The sequence below is a fragment of the Equus przewalskii genome, chromosome 2 (assembly GCF_037783145.1).
Source record: "Equus przewalskii isolate Varuska chromosome 2, EquPr2, whole genome shotgun sequence".
In the NCBI taxonomy this organism is placed as follows: Eukaryota; Metazoa; Chordata; class Mammalia; order Perissodactyla; family Equidae; genus Equus; species Equus przewalskii.
This window is the reverse complement of record NC_091832.1, coordinates 48,421,548-48,442,053: the sequence shown is the minus strand read 5'-3', so window position 1 is coordinate 48,442,053 and position 20,506 is coordinate 48,421,548. Positions and strand designations below refer to the sequence as shown.

Genomic DNA, 20,506 nt, shown 5'->3' with positions numbered 1-20,506 from the left:
CAAAGGAGGGCTCCCTTGAGCCCAAGAGCATTCCTGAGAGCACAAGGGCCCCCTGCTCTCCACTGCTTCCGATGGCCCCTGATGTTTCCACAGGCAGGGCGCTGCAGAGGCCATGGGTGAGGGTCATATATCATGAAGGGCATGTGGAGCCAGCACTGGCCCACCCTCACCAGGGCCTGTGTGGCCTGGGCGTCCCCGCTTCCTGTGGGCCCAGCCCCCAGGTTAGGGGAGATTCAGGGCCTCTGATGTGTCCCAGCCCCCAGCCACCAAGTGTCCAGGGCCAGCCACATCTCTCTCCACCCCTGCCCCCCAGCCACCCACCCAACCCCAGTCCAGACTCCAGGGTCTGGGCAGTCCCGTCCCCAGGCCACCCAGCTGCACACCCTCCCTCCTGCACCCCATCTCTCAGCCCCACCCTCGTCTCCAAATGGTCACCACCAGGTCACAAACACCCTCCTCCTGGCCCACCCACGCTCCTGACCTCAAATCGGCCCCCGACATCAGCGGGCCTCACCGCAGGGGGCGGGGCCACCAGGGACCCCTTCTCTGCTCTGCGTTGGAGTGCTGGTGGGACCTGGGGGGCAGCAGGCCTGTCCACGCAGCTGTCCACCCCACCGCTCAAGGGGGAGGGCAGCTCCACTCCCAGGGACGCAACGGACACGGCACCGCTAGAGGGCGCCAGGCACCACTGTGTCTCCTGCCAGCCGCTGGAGGGGTGCCACTGGGACAGAGGAGGATGGAGAAGGGAACTGGGGCTCAGAGAGGTAGAGTCAGTGCCTCCAGGTCAAAGAGCCAGTGAGAGGCCCAGGCCTGGGTCTAGGGCTGACCTGTCCACTCGCTCAACCCGCCCACCCCACCCCAGTGCACCCTGCTGCACCTCCTCCTCGTTCTGCTGAGGCCTGGAGTGTGGGATCCCCAGGCAAGAGGCAAGAATCACACTTGTCACTGTGTGACGGGGCCCAGGAGCCCGAGTCCCTGCCCAGTGTGTCTGATGTTCCCTCCGCGAGGGCCAAGCTCAGCCACTGCCTGCCCTGCTGCCAGGTGGCTGGCTCTCCGCTCCCGAGGCCGGGAGGGAACAAGACCAGCCTCCGTAGGGGAGGCGGCCTCCTGAGTGGGCTGAGTGAACCAGGTCTTCGGGGTCAGGGCCACGTGCCCTGCTGGCATCCAGGCCACTGCACAGCCACTCACTTGGGTCACCTCCTGACGCCCCCAGGGGCCTCTGTACCCCGTGTCAAGGCTCACGGGCCATCCCCTCCTTCCTCACACCCCACCCACTCCACAAGTCCCTGCCCAAGGGTCCTCTGGCCACACATTGTCTCGTATCTCATGGCCCGAGGCAGCACCAGTGCTGTCCCAGAACATTCCCACTGTCCTCACTGGCCACAATGGGGCTGCCCCAGCTTCAGCCAGCCTACGAATTGCAGAGTCCTCAGGAAGACACCCTCCTCGCAGCCTCCACCGTCCCTGGGCCCTGAGTGGGTGCAACGACCCACGGGACCTGTGACGAGAAGTGCCCGTTGGCAGGGTGACCTGCCCTGTCCTGACTGAGCCCCCATCCTGGGCTCCCCCAAAGGCCTGGACTGTCTGCTGCTCTTGGGTCCCTGGCGCCCCCTGAGAGCCCGAATGTCCATAAATGAGGTTTCCTGAGAACCTCTGCTGCGCACTCGTCCCCCAGAGGTGATGCCACCCTCGCCCCCTCTGGATCCTCCCCAGCCCCAGCCAGCCCACATTCAGCCTCCAGAGTGCCCTCACCAGGACCCCAGAACCGTAAGGCCCGAGCACCAGGGAGAGATGGGCAGGAGACGGAGTTTGGGGTGCTGTGGGCATCTGGAGGTGCGGGTGCACCCCAGGACTCAGACGACAGGATGGGCGGCAGACACAGTGGAGGCGGGCGGGATCCAGCAGGGGACTGGGCAGCAGGGGAGGGCAGCTTCCCCAGGGCCCAGGACAAGGCTGCATGCATGCAGCTCCTGGAAGCCGTGTCCATCTCTCCCCGCCCCCACCCCCCAACCCCATCTCCCCAACGCTCCCTCTCCCCCTCCTCCCCGGATGAGTCCTGAGTAGGTGGGGAACTCAAGAAGCCTCTTCCACCTGCAGAATGTCTGACGGGTCAAGCTGCCCTTGGTTCTGACCCAGGCATCACCCAGGGGCCTCCACCATCCCTGCAGCCTCCATCTTGAGGTCTGCGCAGCACAGACCCTCACGCTGGCGCTGCTGGGGCCTCCCTCAGCCCCTGGCAGACAGGGCCTGGGTCTGCTGGGCACCTTCTAGCGGCCACGGGTGTGTTTCAGCCAGACAAAGAGCCCGTGGAGCCCCGAAGACTCAAAGGACACTCCCAGCCCTCTCCCCTGGAATGTGTCTCGGAGAAAGGGGTTTGGAGCAGCCCTGGGCTGAATCACCGTCTCTGGAAATCACCTCACCTTCTGAAGCTTCCTGGAAAGGTGAGACATGTGGGGGTGGGGGTGTCTGCCTCTCCATCCCAGACACAGCCACTTCTTGAGGGGAGGGGGTCCAGAACCCTGAAAACCACCACAGGGGACGGTTGAAGAGGCAGCCCCTCCAGGAGCAAGTCCTCTGCTGACTCAGCTGGGGGAGGAGTGGCTGTGCTCTGCATGTTCAGGACACCACGGGTCAGGGGGACAGGAGTGATGGCCCCAGGTCCTGGTCCGGGTCCCTGAGTGGCCAGGCCTAACGTCATGGGCCTGTCTGACCAGTGGGTGCACATCCCAGCACCTGGGGGCAGCCTGGGACCACCTGTCCCTGGACAGCCCCCTGCAGCTGTCCTAGGACTGGGGCTGGGAGGGGGCTGATGTCTAGTTCTGTCTAGGATGGGTCCCCTCCCTGCCACCCCATGATCTCTCTCCACTTGGGGGGTCCCACACTGACTGAGTCAAGCTCTCAGTACCAGCGGGGCAGGGACTTCTTCCAGCAAGGTGAGGGCTGAAAGCTGGGTGGAGAGCTGCTGTGGCCGGAAGCACTTCTGGGAACACAGGGTGGCCTCTGGGCCCTTATCTGAGGCTGAACAGACACTGTGGACCCTGACCCCAGGGGGAGGGGCTGTGGTTTTCCGGGACAGCTGGAGAGCTGCTCCAGTGGGGTGGGAGTTTCCAGGGGAAGCGGCTAGGGGCCTGGAGAGGCCTGGGCAGTCTCACAGTGGGGACTTTCTCCAGGCTGGGCTGCCAGGAGCTGCAGGTGGCACATACCTGCCACACTGCAGGAGGCTAGGCTGAGGGGGGATGGGAGCCTCTCAGCACCACCTCATCTCAGACCAGCCCTCACCCCTTCCCCACGTGCAGCCCCCCCATTGCCCTAGGCGCTGCCCCCCATTGCACACCGATTCCCTCTTCCAAACTTGGATGAGGCCACCCCTTCCTAGGACCCCTGGCATAGCCTCTGCACACCCATGCCCTGGGGTCTCCACTGACCCTCCAGCCTCAGCCCTTGTGCCCCCAGGGCCCTGCACAGGCCCTTTACAGGCAGAGTTGTCCTATGAATCACCGTGACTGGGCCCCTTCATCCCCTCTCTGCTCTGGGGGCTCTGAGCTGGGGCACAAGAGGGCCCAGCCGAGCTCGCAAATCGAGGGGCCCTGGGGACTCTGAGGAGGCTGCCTGGGGAGGGACGTGTGCCCAGGAGAGAGGGAAAGTGGGAGTGGGCCGAGGGAGCCGGGATGACCATGAGATGGGGCAGGTGTAGCCAGGTCGGGTAGAGGGCATCCCTGCTGGGGGTCTGTGGTGGGAAGGGGGTGGATGCTGCAAAAGCTCCCGAGACTCCCCAAAGCCCTGAGCTCCCTGAGCCAGAATCCTCCTGCCCCCCCAAGCCCAGCCAGACCCTCCCACCCTCCTCCAAGCCTGAATCCAACTCCGTCCCCACCCTCGCCTGACCTGGGCCTCGGAATCCCCCACCCCACTCTGCGTCAGACCTGACGCCCCCTCGCTGACATTCCGGGCACCGTGGCTCCACGAAGGCCGCCCACGAGGAGTTTCCGGGCTGAGTCAGCCTACCACGCATCACCCGAGAGGCCCCTCGGGACCATCGCGGGCAGGCCACCAGCGGTTTCTCAGGAAGGCCTGCGGACAATCTGACTCTGGGCCCCTGCCAGGGCAGCTGAGCCAGGCCTGGGGACCCCCAACCCCCGGGGCAGCCTGAGCGGCACCTGGGGAGGGTCCAGGCCAGCTGTGAGCACCCTGTGGGGGTGGGGCAGTCAAGTGACCCAGGCAAGGAGCAAGCCCCAAGACAGCCAGCTGCCCCAGGGAGGGTGGGCGAGGGGTGGGCAGGACAGGAGACCTGGCCTGGAGACAGAAGCACACCCCCCACCTGGTGTGGCCAGCACTGCATCCCCCGCTGTCCCCGTAATGGCCAACCAGCTCACCAGGCATGTTTTTGTTTGTTAGCTAATTTGCCTGGATCCTCACCCAGAACTCAGGCTCCACGGGGTCCCAGAGCCCAGGACCCAGGAGGCACTGAGGAGGTGCTCAGGGATGAGTATTTCTCTTGTGGGTAAAGTCACGAAGGAGTCGTCCTTCAAGGGGCAGAATTGGGCTGTGCTGTGCTAGGCCAGTGGGGTGATGCGCCAGGAGGGACCCATGCAGATCCCCTCTTCCCCCACCTGCTACCAGCTGCTTGGCCCACCCGGCCCCCTGCCACGGGGACTGGAATGGGGTGAGGACCGATGAGCTGGGGAGGCTCTCCCGGGCCGCGTGCAGGTGGAGGGGAGGACACAGGCTCTGTGTCTGTGTGTCCCGGGGAAGACACAGGAGAGGGGTGCTGGAGCGTTGGGGCTGCAGGCAGGTGGCCAGGTGTGGTGTGCTGCACCTGAGGGCACTGCTACTGACACCAGTCTCCACCGGCCCGCCAGCCACGCCCTGGACGGCTGTGCCAAGGAGTCCTTATCAGTTCTCTGTGGGGTGTCAGCCTGTCCAGGAGGCGAGGAGGGTGCTGCTCACCTCCACTGGGCGGGACCCGGAACCATGGCCCGAGGGAGCAGGGCAGGGAGAAAGGGAGCTGCCCTGCCCACCAGGAAGTGTGGGTGTAGAGACCGACCTTGCCCTGGACTCAGGCCTGAATGACATAGGGCAGGCACCTCATAGGGGCCAGCAGGCTGGGCAGCCAGCCCAGAACCCAGAGTCCAGAGCAGCAGTGGCCCAGAGACCAGACACAGGCCCAGGACCCAGCTGTCCCAGCGTGTGACAGGCAGACCAGCCGGGGGGAGGGTTTGGATAGGCTAGCGTGGAGCACAGAGGGCAGGTGTCCAGCATGGCACCCCTCCTCCAGGAAGCTTTCCAAGCCCCATGGTCCCTGCTGAGCGCTGCACCCTGGGCTGGAATGACCCCGACTTCTGCCCCACCGCAGTCCTGCCTAGGCTGGGAGGGGACTGGGGCACCATTGGGGGAGGCCCTGGGGCCCTCACCTCATCTCTCTGTCGCCCTACTTCCCCCAGCACACGTCCACTCAGATCACTGAACAGTGTTTATTGAGTGCCGCCTGCAGCCAGCTCCTGTGCTGGGCACGGCCTCCCATCCTGAGAACAGGGGCCCACAGACCCCACCCCAGCAGGGCTGCCAAGGGACAGAGGCAGCCACCGATATGTCTGTGTCGCCCATGGTGTCCGGTCACTGCTGCTGCCTCTTCTGCATGGTCCGGGGGACTAGTCCTAGTCACCACCCCACCCACTTCCACCATCGTGGGGAGCAGGGCCGGGCCCGAAGCAGGGCACAGAGTCCTTGCTCCTGAGGGCCAGCCCTGGGAGGGCTCCTGGGAGGGTCTGGCTCGGGGTCCACTGACGGAGGATGGCCAGGCCTCACACCCACAGGTCCCCCAGTTGGCCCTTGTCCTCTGACAGCTGCTCCCCCCGCTCCTCCTCAGGGAACTGGCAGCTGCAGGCATCCTCAGCTGGTGGTGGTGCCTCCAGGAGCAGCTGGGTCTCTGCAGAGGGGCTGTGGTCAGCAGGGCGGCCGGAGGTCCACCTCCCCTGCCCCAGGGCACCACTGACCTGTGGGGCATCCTCGCTGCCTCTTCAGCTGCCAGACGTGCAGGCCAACCTGGGCCACAGTCAGGATCAGGATGCAAGTGGCCACCACAAGGAGGACGACAGTCAGCAGGTCGTGTGGTTCAGTGGGCAGCGGCCATGGGCTGCACACGGCATTGTGCGTCTTGTTCCCGGGGAATGTGGTGGGAAACCCAAACTGGGAGCAGCTGGGACACAAGGACACAGAGTCCTTGGTCAGCCCAGGAGGGACAGGAGAGACCCCTCCCTGAGTGTGGGCTCGACTGCCCGGCCGGCTGGGGCGCCCAGGACTCACTCTGCCCACGGTTTGCAGCGGCCCTCGCGACCCCCAGAGAAGGTCCCTGCAGCACAGTCCACACATGTGAAGCCAAAACGAAAACTCCCTGGAGACAGACAGACCGACACTCAGGCTTTGGGGTGGCTCAAGCGGGGTCTGTCTGGGGTCCAGCAGAACAACCCCACACCCTCGTCCATTTGACAGAGGCCTCTGACGCTCGCAGTGCTGGGACCCGGGGTACACCAGCGCCACGTGCGCCCCATTCCAGGGCAGGCGTCATGGGGCAGCAGCCTCGGAGGACCTGCGGCTGCGAGCCTGGGCTGCATGGAGGCTCCCGGGGGCATCAGGACCCTCACTCTGGACAGAGAAACCCAGGCTGAGCGGGAAGGACTCCCCAAAGCTGCACGGGCAGCAGGTGCCATGACTCAAACTCGGGCCGTGGTGCTAAGCGACAGAGCAGCCCCGACACTTGGGTTTTGTGGCACCTGCGATGCTGGCGTCTGCTGCCCGAGGACATGCCAGTCCTTCCACACTTACACACCACTCACCAGACACCTGCCCCACGAGCTCTGGTTGCACCCCTGGTCCGCCCCCTTGGCCTGCTTGGGGAGCAGCCGCCAGCACCTTACCGTGGGGCTGTGCCTCCTGGCCTGGCGGGCATGGGTGGTGCTGGCAGCTTGTGCACCGCGGGTCGGCACAGTGGAACTCAGGCTGGACACACGTGCAGTTCTGCTCAGGACAGACCTCGCCTGGAGGGAGGCACGCCAGCCCTCTCAGCAGCTGGGCCGAGCCCTCCCTCCCTGGGGCTCCCGCCAGCCTTCCACAGGAACGAGGTGTCAGGCAGGGCAGCCTGGAGCCCCCCGCCTCAGGCAGCCCCAGGGGGCAGAGGCACCTGTCTGGGAGCCAGGACTCTGCACTGGACCAGCAGTGTCCGCCCGTCCTGGATGCCCAGCTCCTCAGCCCACAGGGCCTGGCTGCATCCCCCCACTGTCCTGAAGATACTCCCACCCAGGGTGACTGTGACTCGGCATGTGACAGGAGCTGACCCTGTGGACACGAGAGTCACCTGGGGCCTGTGCCCCTCCTGCACTGCCCCCAGCAGCCATGCCCCTGGAGGTGGCCTGCCTGTCCTTCCCTGCATCACTGTCCACCACTCCCACCACACAGCCTCCCCTTCTCACCCGCCCAGGCCCCAGCAGGTGACGCTCTGGGGTGTTTTCCTGCAATATTTGTCCCCAGACTGGCACATTCCACCTGCCCCTCACCCAGGTGGGAGGCAGGGGGCGGTGAGGCAGAAGGCGGTGGGCTGTGACCCCAAACTGGGCAGGCAGTGGTCTGGGTGATGGCCAAGGGCTCACTTCCCACTCAGTAGGAACCAGGACAGCCCTCCTCCACCTCGGGACCCCAGCAGGGTCTTGGGAAAGGGTCCCGCAGCCCTGGCCCCTGTCTCCTCCTGGGGCCACTGGCCTGAGACGATCGAGCGCCGCCTCCCCCCGCGAGACTGCTCTGGGACCCAGGGCTCTGGACCCGGAAAGCTTGCCGGCCGCCGCCGCGGGCCGGGTCTGAGCACGGGCAGGGGGCGCTGCAGGTGGCCCTCGGGCTGGGCGCCTTACCCGGGGCGCAGGAGCGGCAGCAGCGCGCGTCGGTCCCCGTCCCACGCAGATGGCGGCCGGGCCCGCAGCTGGGACCCCCGGCGGCGCGGTGGCCCAGGCCGAGCGCGCACAGCAGCGTCAGGCCGCACAGGGCCACCCGCGAGCCCCTCGCCCGCATGGCCCCCGCCGCCCCCTCTGAGCCGCGGAATTTAGGAGGCCCGGCTCCGCCCCCCAGCGGGACACGCCCAAACCTGTCCGCAGCCGCGCCTCTGCCGCGCCCCAAGGGGCGAGAAGGTGTTCCCAGCGGGACCTCCAACACCCGCGACTCCGGAGGAGCTACTATGTGTGATTGTAATGGTGGGTACGTGTCATTTCACATTTGTCGAAACCTCAGAATGCACGGCGCCCCGCGACCCCACTGCAAGCTGTGGGCTCTGGGAGACGATGCCCTGTGGGTGCAGGGCCTTAGCTGTAACCAACGTCCCTCTGTGGGGTGTGGACAGTGGGGGAGGCGCTGCATGTGGGGGGATATGGGAATCTCTGTACCTTCCCCTCAGTCTTGCTGTGAACCTAAAACTGTTCTAAAAAATAAAGTGTATTTTTTTAAAAATGTACGGACCCGGGTGGGACCCTCAAGGGGGCGGGGTCTCAGGACAGGCTTCAGGTGAGGAGGGGGTGTTCAGGAGACACACTGCAGGGTGATCTGGGGGGCCCTAAGTGTTTATGCCTTTTGCCCAGGAATTCCCACGTAGAAACTAAATATGTCCCAAATGTGTGTGCGTGTGTGTGTGTTGTGGGGGGGACACAACTACATCCCCAGCCGTGTCACAGGGGGCGCGAGGGTGGGGGGGTCAGAATGTTTTCTATGCAAATCCTGTGGCCACCAGGTCTGGAGGGATGGGGTGTGGGCGAGGGCCGTGGGGTCGGTGCAGGAGGCGGGTGGCAGACGATGTCCTGAGTCATCGCAGGTGGGCAGCGCCCAGGGTCGGGCTCTCAGGGGATCCCCCAGCGGGGCAATTTGCTGTGCCCCCTCCCTCCTGGCTGAGGCCCCTTCCCACCTCCAGCTTTCTCGGGAGGCCCCACAGGCTTTCAAAGATCTTCAGGGACCCCAAAAGGAGATGGAATGAAGTCCCTCATCCTCTGTGAAGCCCCAGACCTGAGCCCACGCCCGCCCTGGCGGATCCGCACCACAGGACGGAGCCCATCAGGGCTTAGAGCCCCTGGGAGCCCCGTCACACCCTCAGCCCAGGCACCTCCTCGGGACTTGGGGTGCTGGAAAGGGCTGGCGAGGAGACGCCAGGGCAAGGATTGAACCTCAAGGACCTGAAGCTCGGGGAGGAGGCAGCTTGTCCAGGTCCAGCTCTGACCACTGGACCAGCTCCAACCCAGATCTCCTCAGACAAATCCAGTCTCCTTGGAGGCTGTGGAGGGCCCCTGACGGAGCTCTCGAGCCACAGAGAGCTCACCGTGAGGCTGTCCCTTGTCTCTCTGAGCCTCAGTTTCCCCATGTGGCATGGAGGGGTTCTGTGGCGCTGCCTCCTCCAGTAAGCCTCTCTGGATTGCCCAGCTTATTTCCCTCCAGCAGAGGTGCAGGGGGAGCTGAAATGCTCGGGGAGCGGGGCAGGAGCCTCAGGGTGTGACCATGGCTGCGCCCATGGCTGGAGGTGTGGTGACAGCCACAATGTGGGCAAACCCAAGAGAACTTATTCAAGCCCCTTCGAGACCTGCAGCCGCCACCTCACCTGGGGCAACAAGCGTCCTTCTTCCGAAGGAACCGACAAGAACGAGCAGTTGGTGACTCCGCTTTGCTCTCCAGCCTCTCCTCAGAGAAAGGGGGGGGGGACTCCAGGGTGGTGGCAGCTCCAGGCTGCCAGAGGGCCGGGGGTCCAGAGGCCCTCTCTGAGGAGCCCCAGGGTCTCTGTTCAGCTCCTCGGTGGGAAGGTGGGTCTGAGCGCTGGGACAGGACGGGAAGGGAGGCCATCTGGCCTGACCTGGACGCTGGGTAGAGGCGGAGAAATGGGCAATTCTGGACCTTCTGCCGCTGCCCATTTTAAAGGCCTGAGAAGTCAGGTCTGTGCCAGCACAGGGTCACCCAAGGTAAATGCCCAGTATACTGTGGCCCAAGAAATTATGATAAATCCCCTACAAATGATGCTTGCCAGACCATGTCGTGCATCGGCCGGTCCTTCTGGAAGCAGGGACAGAGTTAGAACCTTCTGGAAGTGGTGTGGGGGGTGCGAAGGTGCAGAGGAGGAAGCTGGGCTGGGCAGGAGGACATCCACTGTGGGGTCCTGTGGGGAGAGGCCGGCCCGGCCCAGCAGGCACCAGGAGGGGAGGTTGTCCGCGGGTGGGGCCCGGCCCTTCGTGACAACCATCACACGCCAGGGACATCAGAGCGCCTGAATCCTGTGCCCACAGAGATGGTGGCTGTGAGTGGGGCCCTCCAGAGGCAAGAGTGACGCCAGCAAAATGTCAGTGCTGGCGTCGGCCTTCCTGTCCCAGCAACTCCGGAAGGCCCCTCCCGGCCCAGCCGCAGGCTGCGTGAGTGAGCGAGTGTCTGTGACCGGGCAGTGGGGCGAGAGGAGATTTTTATCTGCTTGTCTGTATTTTCCAATGCTTTATGAGCGTTTCAGCTCCCACGAGTAACACACGTTCATGGCAGCTGAGGGTTCACAGGGAGCCCTGGCGTTAACCAGAGAGGCCATGGTGGGTGTGGAGAGAGCCCAGGGGCACACCCAGCAGGGCAGGAGGGGGCACCAGGCGGGCCCTGGCGGAGGGGCCGGGTGGGGAGTGTGCTCAGGGGCAGTGTGGAAGCTGAGAGCAGGTGACCAACATCTGTGAGGCAGACGAAACAGCGGGCTGGACAAGGAGCCTGGCTGGGGGAGAGATGGGAGGTCTGGCGGGGAGGTTCTTTCCCATGACCTTCAACCTTCCAGGCCCCAAGGACCCAGCCCCCCAGCCCCCAGCCCCACAGCCCCTCCTGGGGACCCCTAGCCTCTGTGCTGCCCTGGAGTCAGTGGTGCCAACTGCTGCCTGTCTCAAGGGCAGGGATGACGTAGTTTTGCCCCCTGCTGAATCCTGCTCCAGAGGCCAGGGACGGGCAGACGCTGCTGGCCAGATGCAGGATGGCTCGGTCTTCCCTTCACAGCAGCGGGAGGTTCAAGGGAAGGGTTCAAGGAGAGAGGGGTTGGATGGGCCTCTGCGGCGACTTTGGGGAGAAAGCTGACCCAAGAAACAAGGAGAGGCTGGGGGCGCTGGGGTTCCGCCTAAAGCAGAGCCCTGAGTCCTCACGGACCAAGTGTCCGTCAAGAGGCCTTTGGCTGAGAGATGCCGCCAGCCGTGAAGGGCATTCACCACCTGGCACCATCAGGATACCCCAGCAGGAGGCGGCGGGGGGTCGAGAACCTTTCTCTGCTCTGCCACACAGAAGGCAAGTCCTAGTCAGTGGGACTGGAGGGCCTCGGCCAGCAGGAGCGGGAGGGGGCAGCGGGAGAGTGAGGGAGCCAGAGGGGAGCCTGCCAGGCCGCCTGCCAGGAGGCCGCACACGGTCACAGTGAACCCGTGCAAAGGTGCCAGGGCCTCCAGGGCTCTCACTCACCAGTAGAGCCAGCCTCTCACGCCTGGGTGGCGTTTTCTTTCTGGCTCGTGGTACAGTACAAACACCGAGGGTGGGGCCTTCGCCTCCCGTGCCGCGAGGACGTGAGTCGTGGCTTGTGGTTTCCCTCACGCGGGTTGGTCACACACCCATTGAGCTCCTGCGGCTGATCGGGCTTCCTGTGCACTCTTCAGCCTCGGCTTCAGGGGAGCTTTTTAAACCAGGTGCAACGTGCGTGGCGAAGGGCCTTTCACCAGTGGGCACCCATGTTCCAGGACGCTGGCCCAAGGCCCGCCTGCAGCCCAGGGCGGGCTCTGGCCCCAGACGGCGGGTGGCTCGCTGCCCCTTGGCCTTGCCTCCACACCGGGAGGTGCTGCGTGGAGCAGGAGCACCCACCCTCAGTGCTGGCCGGCCGGCCCCCTCTGAGCGTGCTGCACTGTCCTTGTCCACTCTGCTCTCAGTGGACGCTCCAGCTTTTCCACTTTGGGAGCTTTTTGCATAAAGCTGCTATGCACGTGTTTGTTCACGCCCCAGTGGACAGAAGTGATGCGGCCCTCGTACCAGTTGCCCGGCATTAACCCAGCACGTGTGGTGTCAGAGTCAAAGGCGCTCAACCCCCTCACTGCTTCTTTGAGTTATGTTCTCCTGTAAATATCAGTTTCTTTGACCTTTGTATCCTTGAAGTTTGTTACAGGGAAACTGATATCCAGCGAAGAGCAAGCAGCTGAAGCTCCCCAGACCCCAACTCCTCGGCTTCCTGGCGCCAGTATCCACCACCCACCAGGGAGGCAGACAGCCGAGGACACCCACCTGCGGACGCCCCTCTCTGGCATGTCTCCCTGCAAGGAGCCTCACAAGGCCAAACACAGGCTGGTGGGAAGGCGCCCGCCAGCACCGCCACAGGCTCCCTCCCCACAAGCAGCTGCACTCCTCGCAACCTTTAAAACCCCTACCTCTCATCTTTCTGGGAAATGAATTTGAGGGCTTACTCTCGTCTCCCAGCTGAGGTCACCCGAAATAGACCCCCTGCCTTGCCATCAGCCTGGCGCTCCAGTTTCTTGTCTGGCCCCTCTGGTGTGGCTGGTAAGGAACCTGTGTTTGTGTCTGGTAGCACAACCAGTTCCCCAAAGTGGCTGCTACCTTCAGGCCCACCCATGGCCTGGGAGTGTGAGCGCCACCCACTACCAGGGACTCCCCAGTGGCACTCGGCCCTGGACCCAGAGCACACCAAGTGGACCCTGGGGGACGTGGGGCCCTGCGGGCACTGGTGGGGAGTCTTGGGGGTCACCACGCACTCAGGTTTAGCAGGGCGCAGGTCCTGAGGGGCCAGGAGAAAGAAGAAACGGACACTCGCTCTCTCTCCTCAGAGGGGCACACGGAGACACGAGGGTGGTCCTCAAATGCCCCGTTTGGGACCAGGGCCTCAGGCTCCCACCACTAGCACCTGCCCAGGATCCCTGCCCATGCCCTCTCGACTGGCCCCAGTGCAGGGCCGTGGGTCCACTCCCCCAGGGTCAGGATCCAGTCGCATTAGCGGCTTCTGCATTTGCCCAACAAGCCGATAGCGTTGTCCCTCTCCCAGCACATTTATTTTGGCCTCCCCTACACACAGGGACTGGGATGGGCCCAGAGAATGGGGAAGGACAGTGGCCCTGGGGTCTCGGAGTGGTCTACTCGAGCCCCCTGCCCCACACCCCTTCGTCGGTTGGAGACCCCACCCCAGCCCCCTGGTGCCATCAGAGACCCACATCTGCCAACGTCATTTATTGGGGCACCACCCTGAGCAGGGAGTATGCACAGCATACATAGCAGAGCCCTAGGGGGCCAGCCCAGGAGCACCTAAAACGGAGCAGGGCAGGGTGACAGGCACTGGGGCCATGGGGTGACAAGGTCACAGGGTCATGGGGCAATGGGATCATAGTGTTATGGGGCCATGGGCAATGGGGTATGGGACAATGGGCTGATGGGCTGATGAAGTGATTAAGTGATGGGGTGACAGGGCAAGGGGGTGACGGGTGATGGGATAATGGGGTGATGGGACAATGGGGTGATGGGGTTATGGGTCATAGGTTGATGAGGTGACAGGGCGATGGGACAATGAGGTGATGGGGCAAAGGGGTGATGGGGTGATGAGGTGTTGGGGTAATGGGCAGTGGGTTGTTGGGGTGATGGAGTGATGGTGTTGGGATGATAGGGCAATGGGGTGATGGGGTGCAGCGGCCTGCACCTGGGAGTGCTCCCACTGCCCATGAGATCCGGTGGACCCTCTGGGGCCCCAGCCTGGAGAGGAGGCACTGGCTCCACCCCAGCAGACGCTGCTCAGATCTTGGCCAGGGTGGAGTTTGCATCAGCATGCTCCTCTTGGATGGGGGTCCGGAAGCTGTTTCCTCCTGGGGAGGAGGAAGGCATGATAGGTGGGAGGTGGGCAGGGGTCTCACCCCTCCAGGAGGCAGCTGGGCTGGGGCCCATGGTGGGCACTCACCGGGGGGCTTGGGGACGTTGGGTGGCAGCCTCCAGGCCCTGTGGTGCAGGAACAGGGCCAGCACAGCAGCCACGGGGGCAAGTAGGCCCAGGCCCAGGGCCAGGCCCAGGATGGCGGCCAGCTCAGGGCCTGCGGGGAGGCAGGGCCTGCTGGGGTGGGGTCCACCACAGGACAGGGTCCACCACAGGAGGGCCCTAGTGAGGCAAGAGGGCAGCTCCCCCCATCCCCCATTTTGGGTTGAAGGAAGGCCCTACTGGGGTGAGGCCAGGCCCACTTACCCCTGGGAGGCTCTGTGGGGGGCGTGGAGGGCCCCTGTGAGACCCTAGGCCAGGAAGTGGTGGGCTGGGTGGTGGGGGCCCAGGCTGGGGGACCCTGGGTCTCCCAGGGTAGTGTGGCTGGAGGGCTTCTGTCCTCACAGACAGCATCCGAGCTATTGCTGGCCAGCTGCAGAGTGCGCTTTCCCACCGAGGTACAGCTGAGGGGGGCAGGGGTGTTCATCAGGCCAGAGGCCCCTTGACTCCTACCCAATCGATCAGATGGGCCCAGGACTGGGACAGGACTAAGGAGATGTGAGGAACCATGGGGGGTCCACCCTGGGTCATTCAGGCAGCATCAGATTCCAGACCAAATGTGGCCAGGAGAGAGGCCAAGGACCCTGCCCAGGCCCCCACCCCCCAGGAAACCTCATCCCACCCTGCAGGGTCTCCAAAGCCCCCTGCTCTGCCTCCCACACCCTCATCCCCCCATTCCTTCTTGTTCCCTCTGCTCCCCACACTGGCTGCTCCTGATCTTCTGCCACCTGCACCTTACACTCCCGACCCAGGCTGGCTCTTCTCTTCCTGCCCCCACCACGTATGCCCTGCAAAGACAGGAGCCTCCCAGCTGTGGGGGGGAGGGTCTCACATGCTCCCGGGGCCTGGGCTGGGATCACACAGGCTCCCCACTCCAGCCCAGCAGGAAAGCCAGTGGCAGGAGCATGGGGGCAGGGGCCGTGGAAGGCCAGGGGTCATGGGAGCCGGGGCCATTGTAGGGGGCAGGGGCCAGGAGCTCCCCCAGCCAGTGGCTTCCTGCTCCTTGGCCTGGCCCCCCGTTCCAAGGCACCTAGGCCACCTGAGCCCTCCAGCCCTAGGAGACTCACTTGGTCCAGGGCTTGCAGGCCTGGTTGTTGCCCGGAGAGAAGTGTCCTGGGGGGCACGGGGCACAGTCTGCAACAAAGACAGCAGGACAGGCTCTGCCCATCTGCAGCTGCTCTGGGGGCCTGGATGCTGCAGCTACTGGGGGCTGGGCCTGTGGGCACTCACCCCCCATGGGCCCCAGAAGCCTCTCCCTGCCCACATTCCTCCCACTGGCCCTGATCCAGATCCCCCTACCCCCATCTTGGCAGACCTGTTGGAGAAGTGGCATTTGGCCTGGCCTGGGGTGACAGTTGTGTTAAATGGGGAAGTGACAGCATGTAACGTAAGGATGTGCCTCTCTTAGACGTTTCCCAGGGCCCCCTCAGGCACATGCTGCCCCCCACCCCTGGCTCACCAACTCCCAGCTTGTAGCCATGCTTGGGCTGAGTGCCAGGCCGGCAGCGGCAGACGGTGTCCTGTGTGGATGTGCATCTCTGCTTGGGTTCGCTCCCACTTCCTGAGGCGGCGGGGCACAGTTGGCAGGGTGACCGGGATGCCAAGCAGGCTGGAGACCTGAGGCCCGGGGTCCGCAGCAGCCTCCCCAGACCAGCTGCCCCCTCACAGCCTGCTGGCCCCTGGTTCTCTCCAATCCCTGGACACCGTGTCCCTCCTGGCCACATTGCCCCGGGGACGGCCCTGTGGCAGCTCCAGCCTCCCTCCCCACACTCCCTCCAGCCTGCAGTGGGACCCTCTGTGGCCCTTGGCTCCCAGGTCTAATCCCCGACAGGCCGTGTGGCCCACACATGCTCCACGTGGCCTCAGCCCCCATGGGAGGAGGGAGATGCCCCTGGGGGATGCCTCGGCTGCTCACGGGACCCCCAGGGCGGAGCAGACGCCCTGTGGTCTAGGGTTTGTTTCTGTGGCTTCTGTGAAGGTGGGTGCTGGGCGGGCCAGGGTGCGGCGGGCTGGGCACTCACTCTGGTTGCACTGGGTGCAGGGCTTGCAGGCCTCGTAGTTTGTGGCCTCGTTGTAGTAGCCGGGCTTGCACGGGAGGCACACCGTGTCCTTGCGTTGGGTGCAGCGGCTCTCCATCCCGTACCCTGTAGCGGGAGGCCAGGGTCGGGACTCGGCGCAGCCGGGCCCTCCCATCCTGGCAGCCCTGCCCAGCCTCTGGCTGGCCCAATGTCCCAGGTCTGGCTCCAGGTCACCCAGCACCCTGTCACCCTGAGTCCACTTGCCCCACAACACCTGTGCCCTGTGACCCCATCTAAGTGTCCTGTCCCCATGTCCCCTGTCCTCTCATCCCCATGTCCTTCATAGCCATGTCCCCGTGTCCCTGCAGGTGCCCCTCCCCGATTCCATGGCCAGGCCACTCACCTGGATCACACTCTTGACAGCACCTGCCGCCACTGGGGTAGGTGTTCCCAACACAGTTTTGCCCGGCTGCAGCACCCAGCACAAGTCCGAGGAGCAGGAGGGCTGCACAGGGTGCCCTGGGCCGCTGAGCCTCCACACACATCCTCATCTCCGCTGGCGGCGCAGGAGTCTGGGGTTTTTCCTTGCAGGATGTGGCTATAAGGGCTGCGGGGGAGGGGTGGGGCGGGCAGGAGGAGGAGGGGGCCAGGAGGAACGAGGCCCCAGGAAGGGCTGGTGCCCCCAGACCCAGGCCGGTGGCGGAAAAGCAGCTTGTCTGGGCAGCCCCCCAACAGACTGTGGCTTTCTCCTCTGCCCTGGGCCCTGGGGTCCCCAGCCCCTCGGGCCCCCAGCCCCTCAACTATACCCAGTGATCTCGGGCTCAGCCCAGCCAGCAACTGGGCACCAACCCAGACCCCTCCTGCAGCGTGCAGACCTGGGGCCAAAGTACGGACCCCGCCAAGGCGCCAGGCCGGATCCTCCAGCCCATCTGGTCTGCACCCACCCCACACACTAGACTCCTCCCACTCCCCTCTCACAGGGAAGGTGGAGCCCTTTTGGCCAGATGCCCTGGCTGCCCCCTACCCTGCCCAGCCCAGCCGAACTGCCTGAACCAGGGTGGTCTCAGGCCCCTCCACCTAGCTCCCCCCTTCTGGGCACCCACTTTCCCTGAACAGGGCACACTCATGAGGATGAGTGAGGGGCTGCTCCTGCAACCCCCTGCAGAAGACCACGTTCATGCCAATCCTCACCCCCTGGGCAAAAGGATGCACAGCGCCCATCGGTAAACTGAGGCAGCACAAGGAGTCGGGAGACATGTCCCTTCACAGTCTGGACCTTCTCCCCAACATCAGCTGCCAGGGGAGGGACAGCAGTGCCCCAGGCTCCAGAGTCTGGTCACCAGCCCAGGTGTCCTCATGACCAGTGCCCACAGGGTGAGTGTGCATGTGTGAAGGCATGAGGGCATGTGTGAGTGCATGCAAGTGTGTGCTAGTGTGTGAGCAGCTGAATGTGTCCCCAAATTTACACGTACTCAGAGGTGGGGCCTCTAAGGAGGTGATTAGGTTGGACGAGGTCACGAGGGTGGCCCTGACCCCAGAGGACTCATGTCTTTATAAGCAGAGGGTGAGACCCCAGGAGAGTACACAGAGAGACAGAGGCGTCAGGAGAAACCAGCCCTGCCCACGACCTCAGATGTCCAGCCCCCAGGACGGGGAGCCAAGACACATCTGTCCTGAAGCCACCCCATCCGCGGCATTGTTAGCAGACACCCGGGCAGACTCCACACGCTGCTGAGCAGCCTGCCCTGAATCCTGGGTGTGACGCGTGGGCCTGGGAACAGGTGCAAGCCTGTGGCCATAGGTGTGCGGCACACGTGTGTCACTGGCCCCGTGTGCCAGGACGTGTCTGCTCCTGTGGGCACCTGGGTATGCATCTGGGGGTCCCATGAGGACAAACTGTCGGCGCCCACTCTGACCCCTTTGGCCAGACAGGGCCTGGAGGGGGGCCATGTCCCCTCTAGTGGCCGGGCCAACCCTGCCTCCCTGAAAACTCTGAGGGCCGCATCAGGGTCTCCCTGCCCCACCCCACACCCATCCTGGGTTGGGGACTTCCCGCAGCACCGCAGGAGAGGGAGAGGCTGGAAGGACCCAGGCGACCATCCCATGGAGCACTGGGCATCCTCGGCATCGGACTGGGCAGTCCCAGGACAGGTTGGGAGGGCCCGTGTGCTGAGTCACTATGGTGTGTAAAGGGAAGGAGCACATACACACACACACACGTGCACACATGCGTGAGTTTTCTTTCACACGCAGTTCTCTCTGACGTAGCTGGGAGCCCCTGAGGCTGGGGAGGCTACACTGCGTTGTTTTTGTACCTTTAAGTCTTAACCGCGGCACAGGATCACCTGTCCAACCATTCACTTAAAAAGGCTCAGGCAGGTGAGCAGGGCCGGGGCCAGGGGCCACGGTGGCCCCAGCAATCCACCAATTGATTGGTCATCTGTGAATTCCTGTTGGAGAAGTGGAGCACATTGTGCAGGGGTCTGCATGGCGGGTGGGCAGCAGTGACAACGGGGACTCTGGAAACTCCACGGCTCCCTTTCAGGCTCTGGCGTGGGGCGAAAAAGCCTGTGCTTGCCCCTTTCACAGGAGGAAATCAAGACACAGGATGGCAGGAACTCTTGCTTCCCACTTCCCACGTCAGTGGGGAGCTGGGCTTTGAAGCCAGCTAGTCTATCCCACCACCCCGGCCTGGAAGCAGCCGTTCTGGACCACTCCCTCGGGGGACGACAAGCTCTCCTAGTCAGCAGAGCCTCCGGTCCTCTCAATCCTCAGTTCTTCCCCATTTTCTCATTGTCAAGCCCTCGGGGAACGACTCTCCCGCATTTCTAGGATCTCTTCCCTGTCTGCAAGATGGGGACACGGGGAGGGATGTGGTGCTGCTCCTGGCTGTGCCCTGAGCCACCTCTGCAGCCTCTGAAAGACTCGGACACCTAGGCCCACGCTCTAGGAGGGGAGCTCCCCAAACGAGGCCCCCCAACCATACTCAGTCCCCTATCTCCTGAATCTTGTGATCACAAGGTGTCAGGTGCAAATGGAAGAGTCAGGTGGAGCTGGGACACTTCGTGGTATAAAAAATATTTAGTCTTCATCCCCACTTCCTGGCACACAGCTCGTAAAACCCCCAGGATCCTGGGTGAGAAGAGTCTCTGGGATGCTGCTGGGGTGATGGGGGGCCAGGGCCCTGGATGGCTGCTGAGGATGGGCTGGTCCCCAGAAACACCAGGGCAGGACTGGAGGGTGGGAACTGCCCACCCACCCCAACCTCTGGAGGGGAGGGGGCCGGGACGGAGTTGAGGGTCCAATCGATCACAGCTGCGTATGGAATCGCCACCAAAACCCTACACTAGCTGGGGCTTGGAGAGCCTCCAAGCTGGTGGCCACCGGGGCCGGGGGGGGGGGGTGGGGGGCAGGGGCAGGGCGCGGATGGAAGCCCCGAGCCCCTCCCCCAGCCCGGCCATCCGGCTGCTCCTGCGTGGCATCCTTTCCACCGAGCCGCTCACAGTGAGTCAAGTGAAAAACAGAAAGTCTCGGGCGGGGGGCCTCCCGCAGGGCTGAGCTGGGAAGTCCCCACCGGCAGGATCGCGGGCACAGGTGAGAGCACCCAGCCCACCTGCGGGAAATTCCGCGCGGCCACGGAGGCCGGGGCAGGCCCACAGCGGGGTCAGCCCTCCCTGAGCCTCAGGGTGAGAGAGGGTCCGAGTGGTCTGGCATGCGTGGCGTGTGTGCCCATCTCCCACCAACCGGGAGAAATATCTTTTTCTCCTGCCAAGTAGACAAACAATAGTGGGCCCTGAGGTTGAGGAAGCTCGGGGTCTGGCAGGCAGTGCTCCACTCTAGGGTGACCTTCCCCATACCAGGGGCCATGTGGGGGCCGCCCACCCTCTGGTGCTGGTCTCTGCTGCCAAGGCTCCTAACCCCTGGCCCAGGACTCAGGGAGGCTCACGGTGACCCTAGGGCACAACTGTCCGTCACCCATATGCCCAGTCTCCATCCTAAGCGTCCAGCAGGGCCCCGGGCTCAGCCTGCACCTCTGTCTGCCCGAGCGTCACACACCTGCTCACTACCGACCCACCCACACGGGCCCAGCCCACTGCAGAGACCTCACTCCCACCACATGCTCAAGGCTGTTCTGTAAACAGCTTTTCCTCCTGTTTGGAAACCAAACCAGGTGTGACCACAAGCCCTGCTCCGCAGCGGCCCGGCCCCACGCTGCTCGGAAGCGGCCCTACGACAGGGCTGGTCACACGGGCAGCTCAGAGTGGCCCCCACCCACCTGGCCAGAGTCCCCATCCCAGTAGGGCCTTGGAAGGCCCAAGTGGAATCGCTGGGCAGGTGAGCTGTCCACTGAGGTACCTCGGGCCATGGCTCAGGGCTCTGAGGGGGGGTAAATACTGGGGGGGCTAGGAAGCAGCCAGCCTGGTGGGCATATGGGGTCAGGACTTTCATTTATTTAAACCCTCACA

The 20,506-nt window shown here is 64.2% G+C and overlaps 2 protein-coding genes and 1 long non-coding RNA gene across 4 annotated transcripts; 1 reads left to right on the top strand and 2 right to left on the bottom strand.

Moving 5' to 3' along the window:
- Positions 1-5,449: 5,449 nt before the first annotated feature.
- On the bottom strand, positions 5,450-8,216 carry TNFRSF18 (TNF receptor superfamily member 18). The gene is made up of 5 exons (XM_008531634.2): positions 7,896-8,216; positions 6,912-7,031; positions 6,301-6,388; positions 5,991-6,193; positions 5,450-5,923 (listed from the first exon to the last, which is right to left on the bottom strand). Exons 1-5 carry the CDS (start codon positions 8,050-8,052, stop codon positions 5,799-5,801), a joined length of 693 nt encoding a protein of 230 aa, XP_008529856.1. The 5' UTR covers positions 8,053-8,216; the 3' UTR covers positions 5,450-5,798.
- LOC139081123 (uncharacterized) lies at positions 7,943-12,509 on the top strand. The gene is made up of 2 exons (XR_011536114.1): positions 7,943-8,235; positions 12,154-12,509. It is a non-coding gene; the product is annotated as an uncharacterized lncRNA (long non-coding RNA).
- A 709-nt stretch (positions 12,510-13,218) lies between these two features.
- On the bottom strand, positions 13,219-18,838 carry TNFRSF4 (TNF receptor superfamily member 4). Of its 2 annotated transcripts, XM_008531636.2 has the most exons (7): positions 16,444-18,838; positions 16,044-16,166; positions 15,482-15,583; positions 15,090-15,156; positions 14,230-14,426; positions 13,952-14,080; positions 13,219-13,859 (listed from the first exon to the last, which is right to left on the bottom strand). In XM_008531636.2, the coding sequence occupies exons 1-7, from the start codon at positions 16,589-16,591 to the stop codon at positions 13,789-13,791; spliced, it is 837 nt and encodes a 278-aa protein (XP_008529858.1). In that variant the 5' UTR covers positions 16,592-18,838; the 3' UTR covers positions 13,219-13,788. The 2 variants fall into 2 exon arrangements, with proteins under 2 accessions (XP_008529858.1, XP_008529859.1); XM_008531637.2 differs by lacking the exon at positions 13,952-14,080.
- Between the last annotated feature and the right edge of the window lie 1,668 nt (positions 18,839-20,506).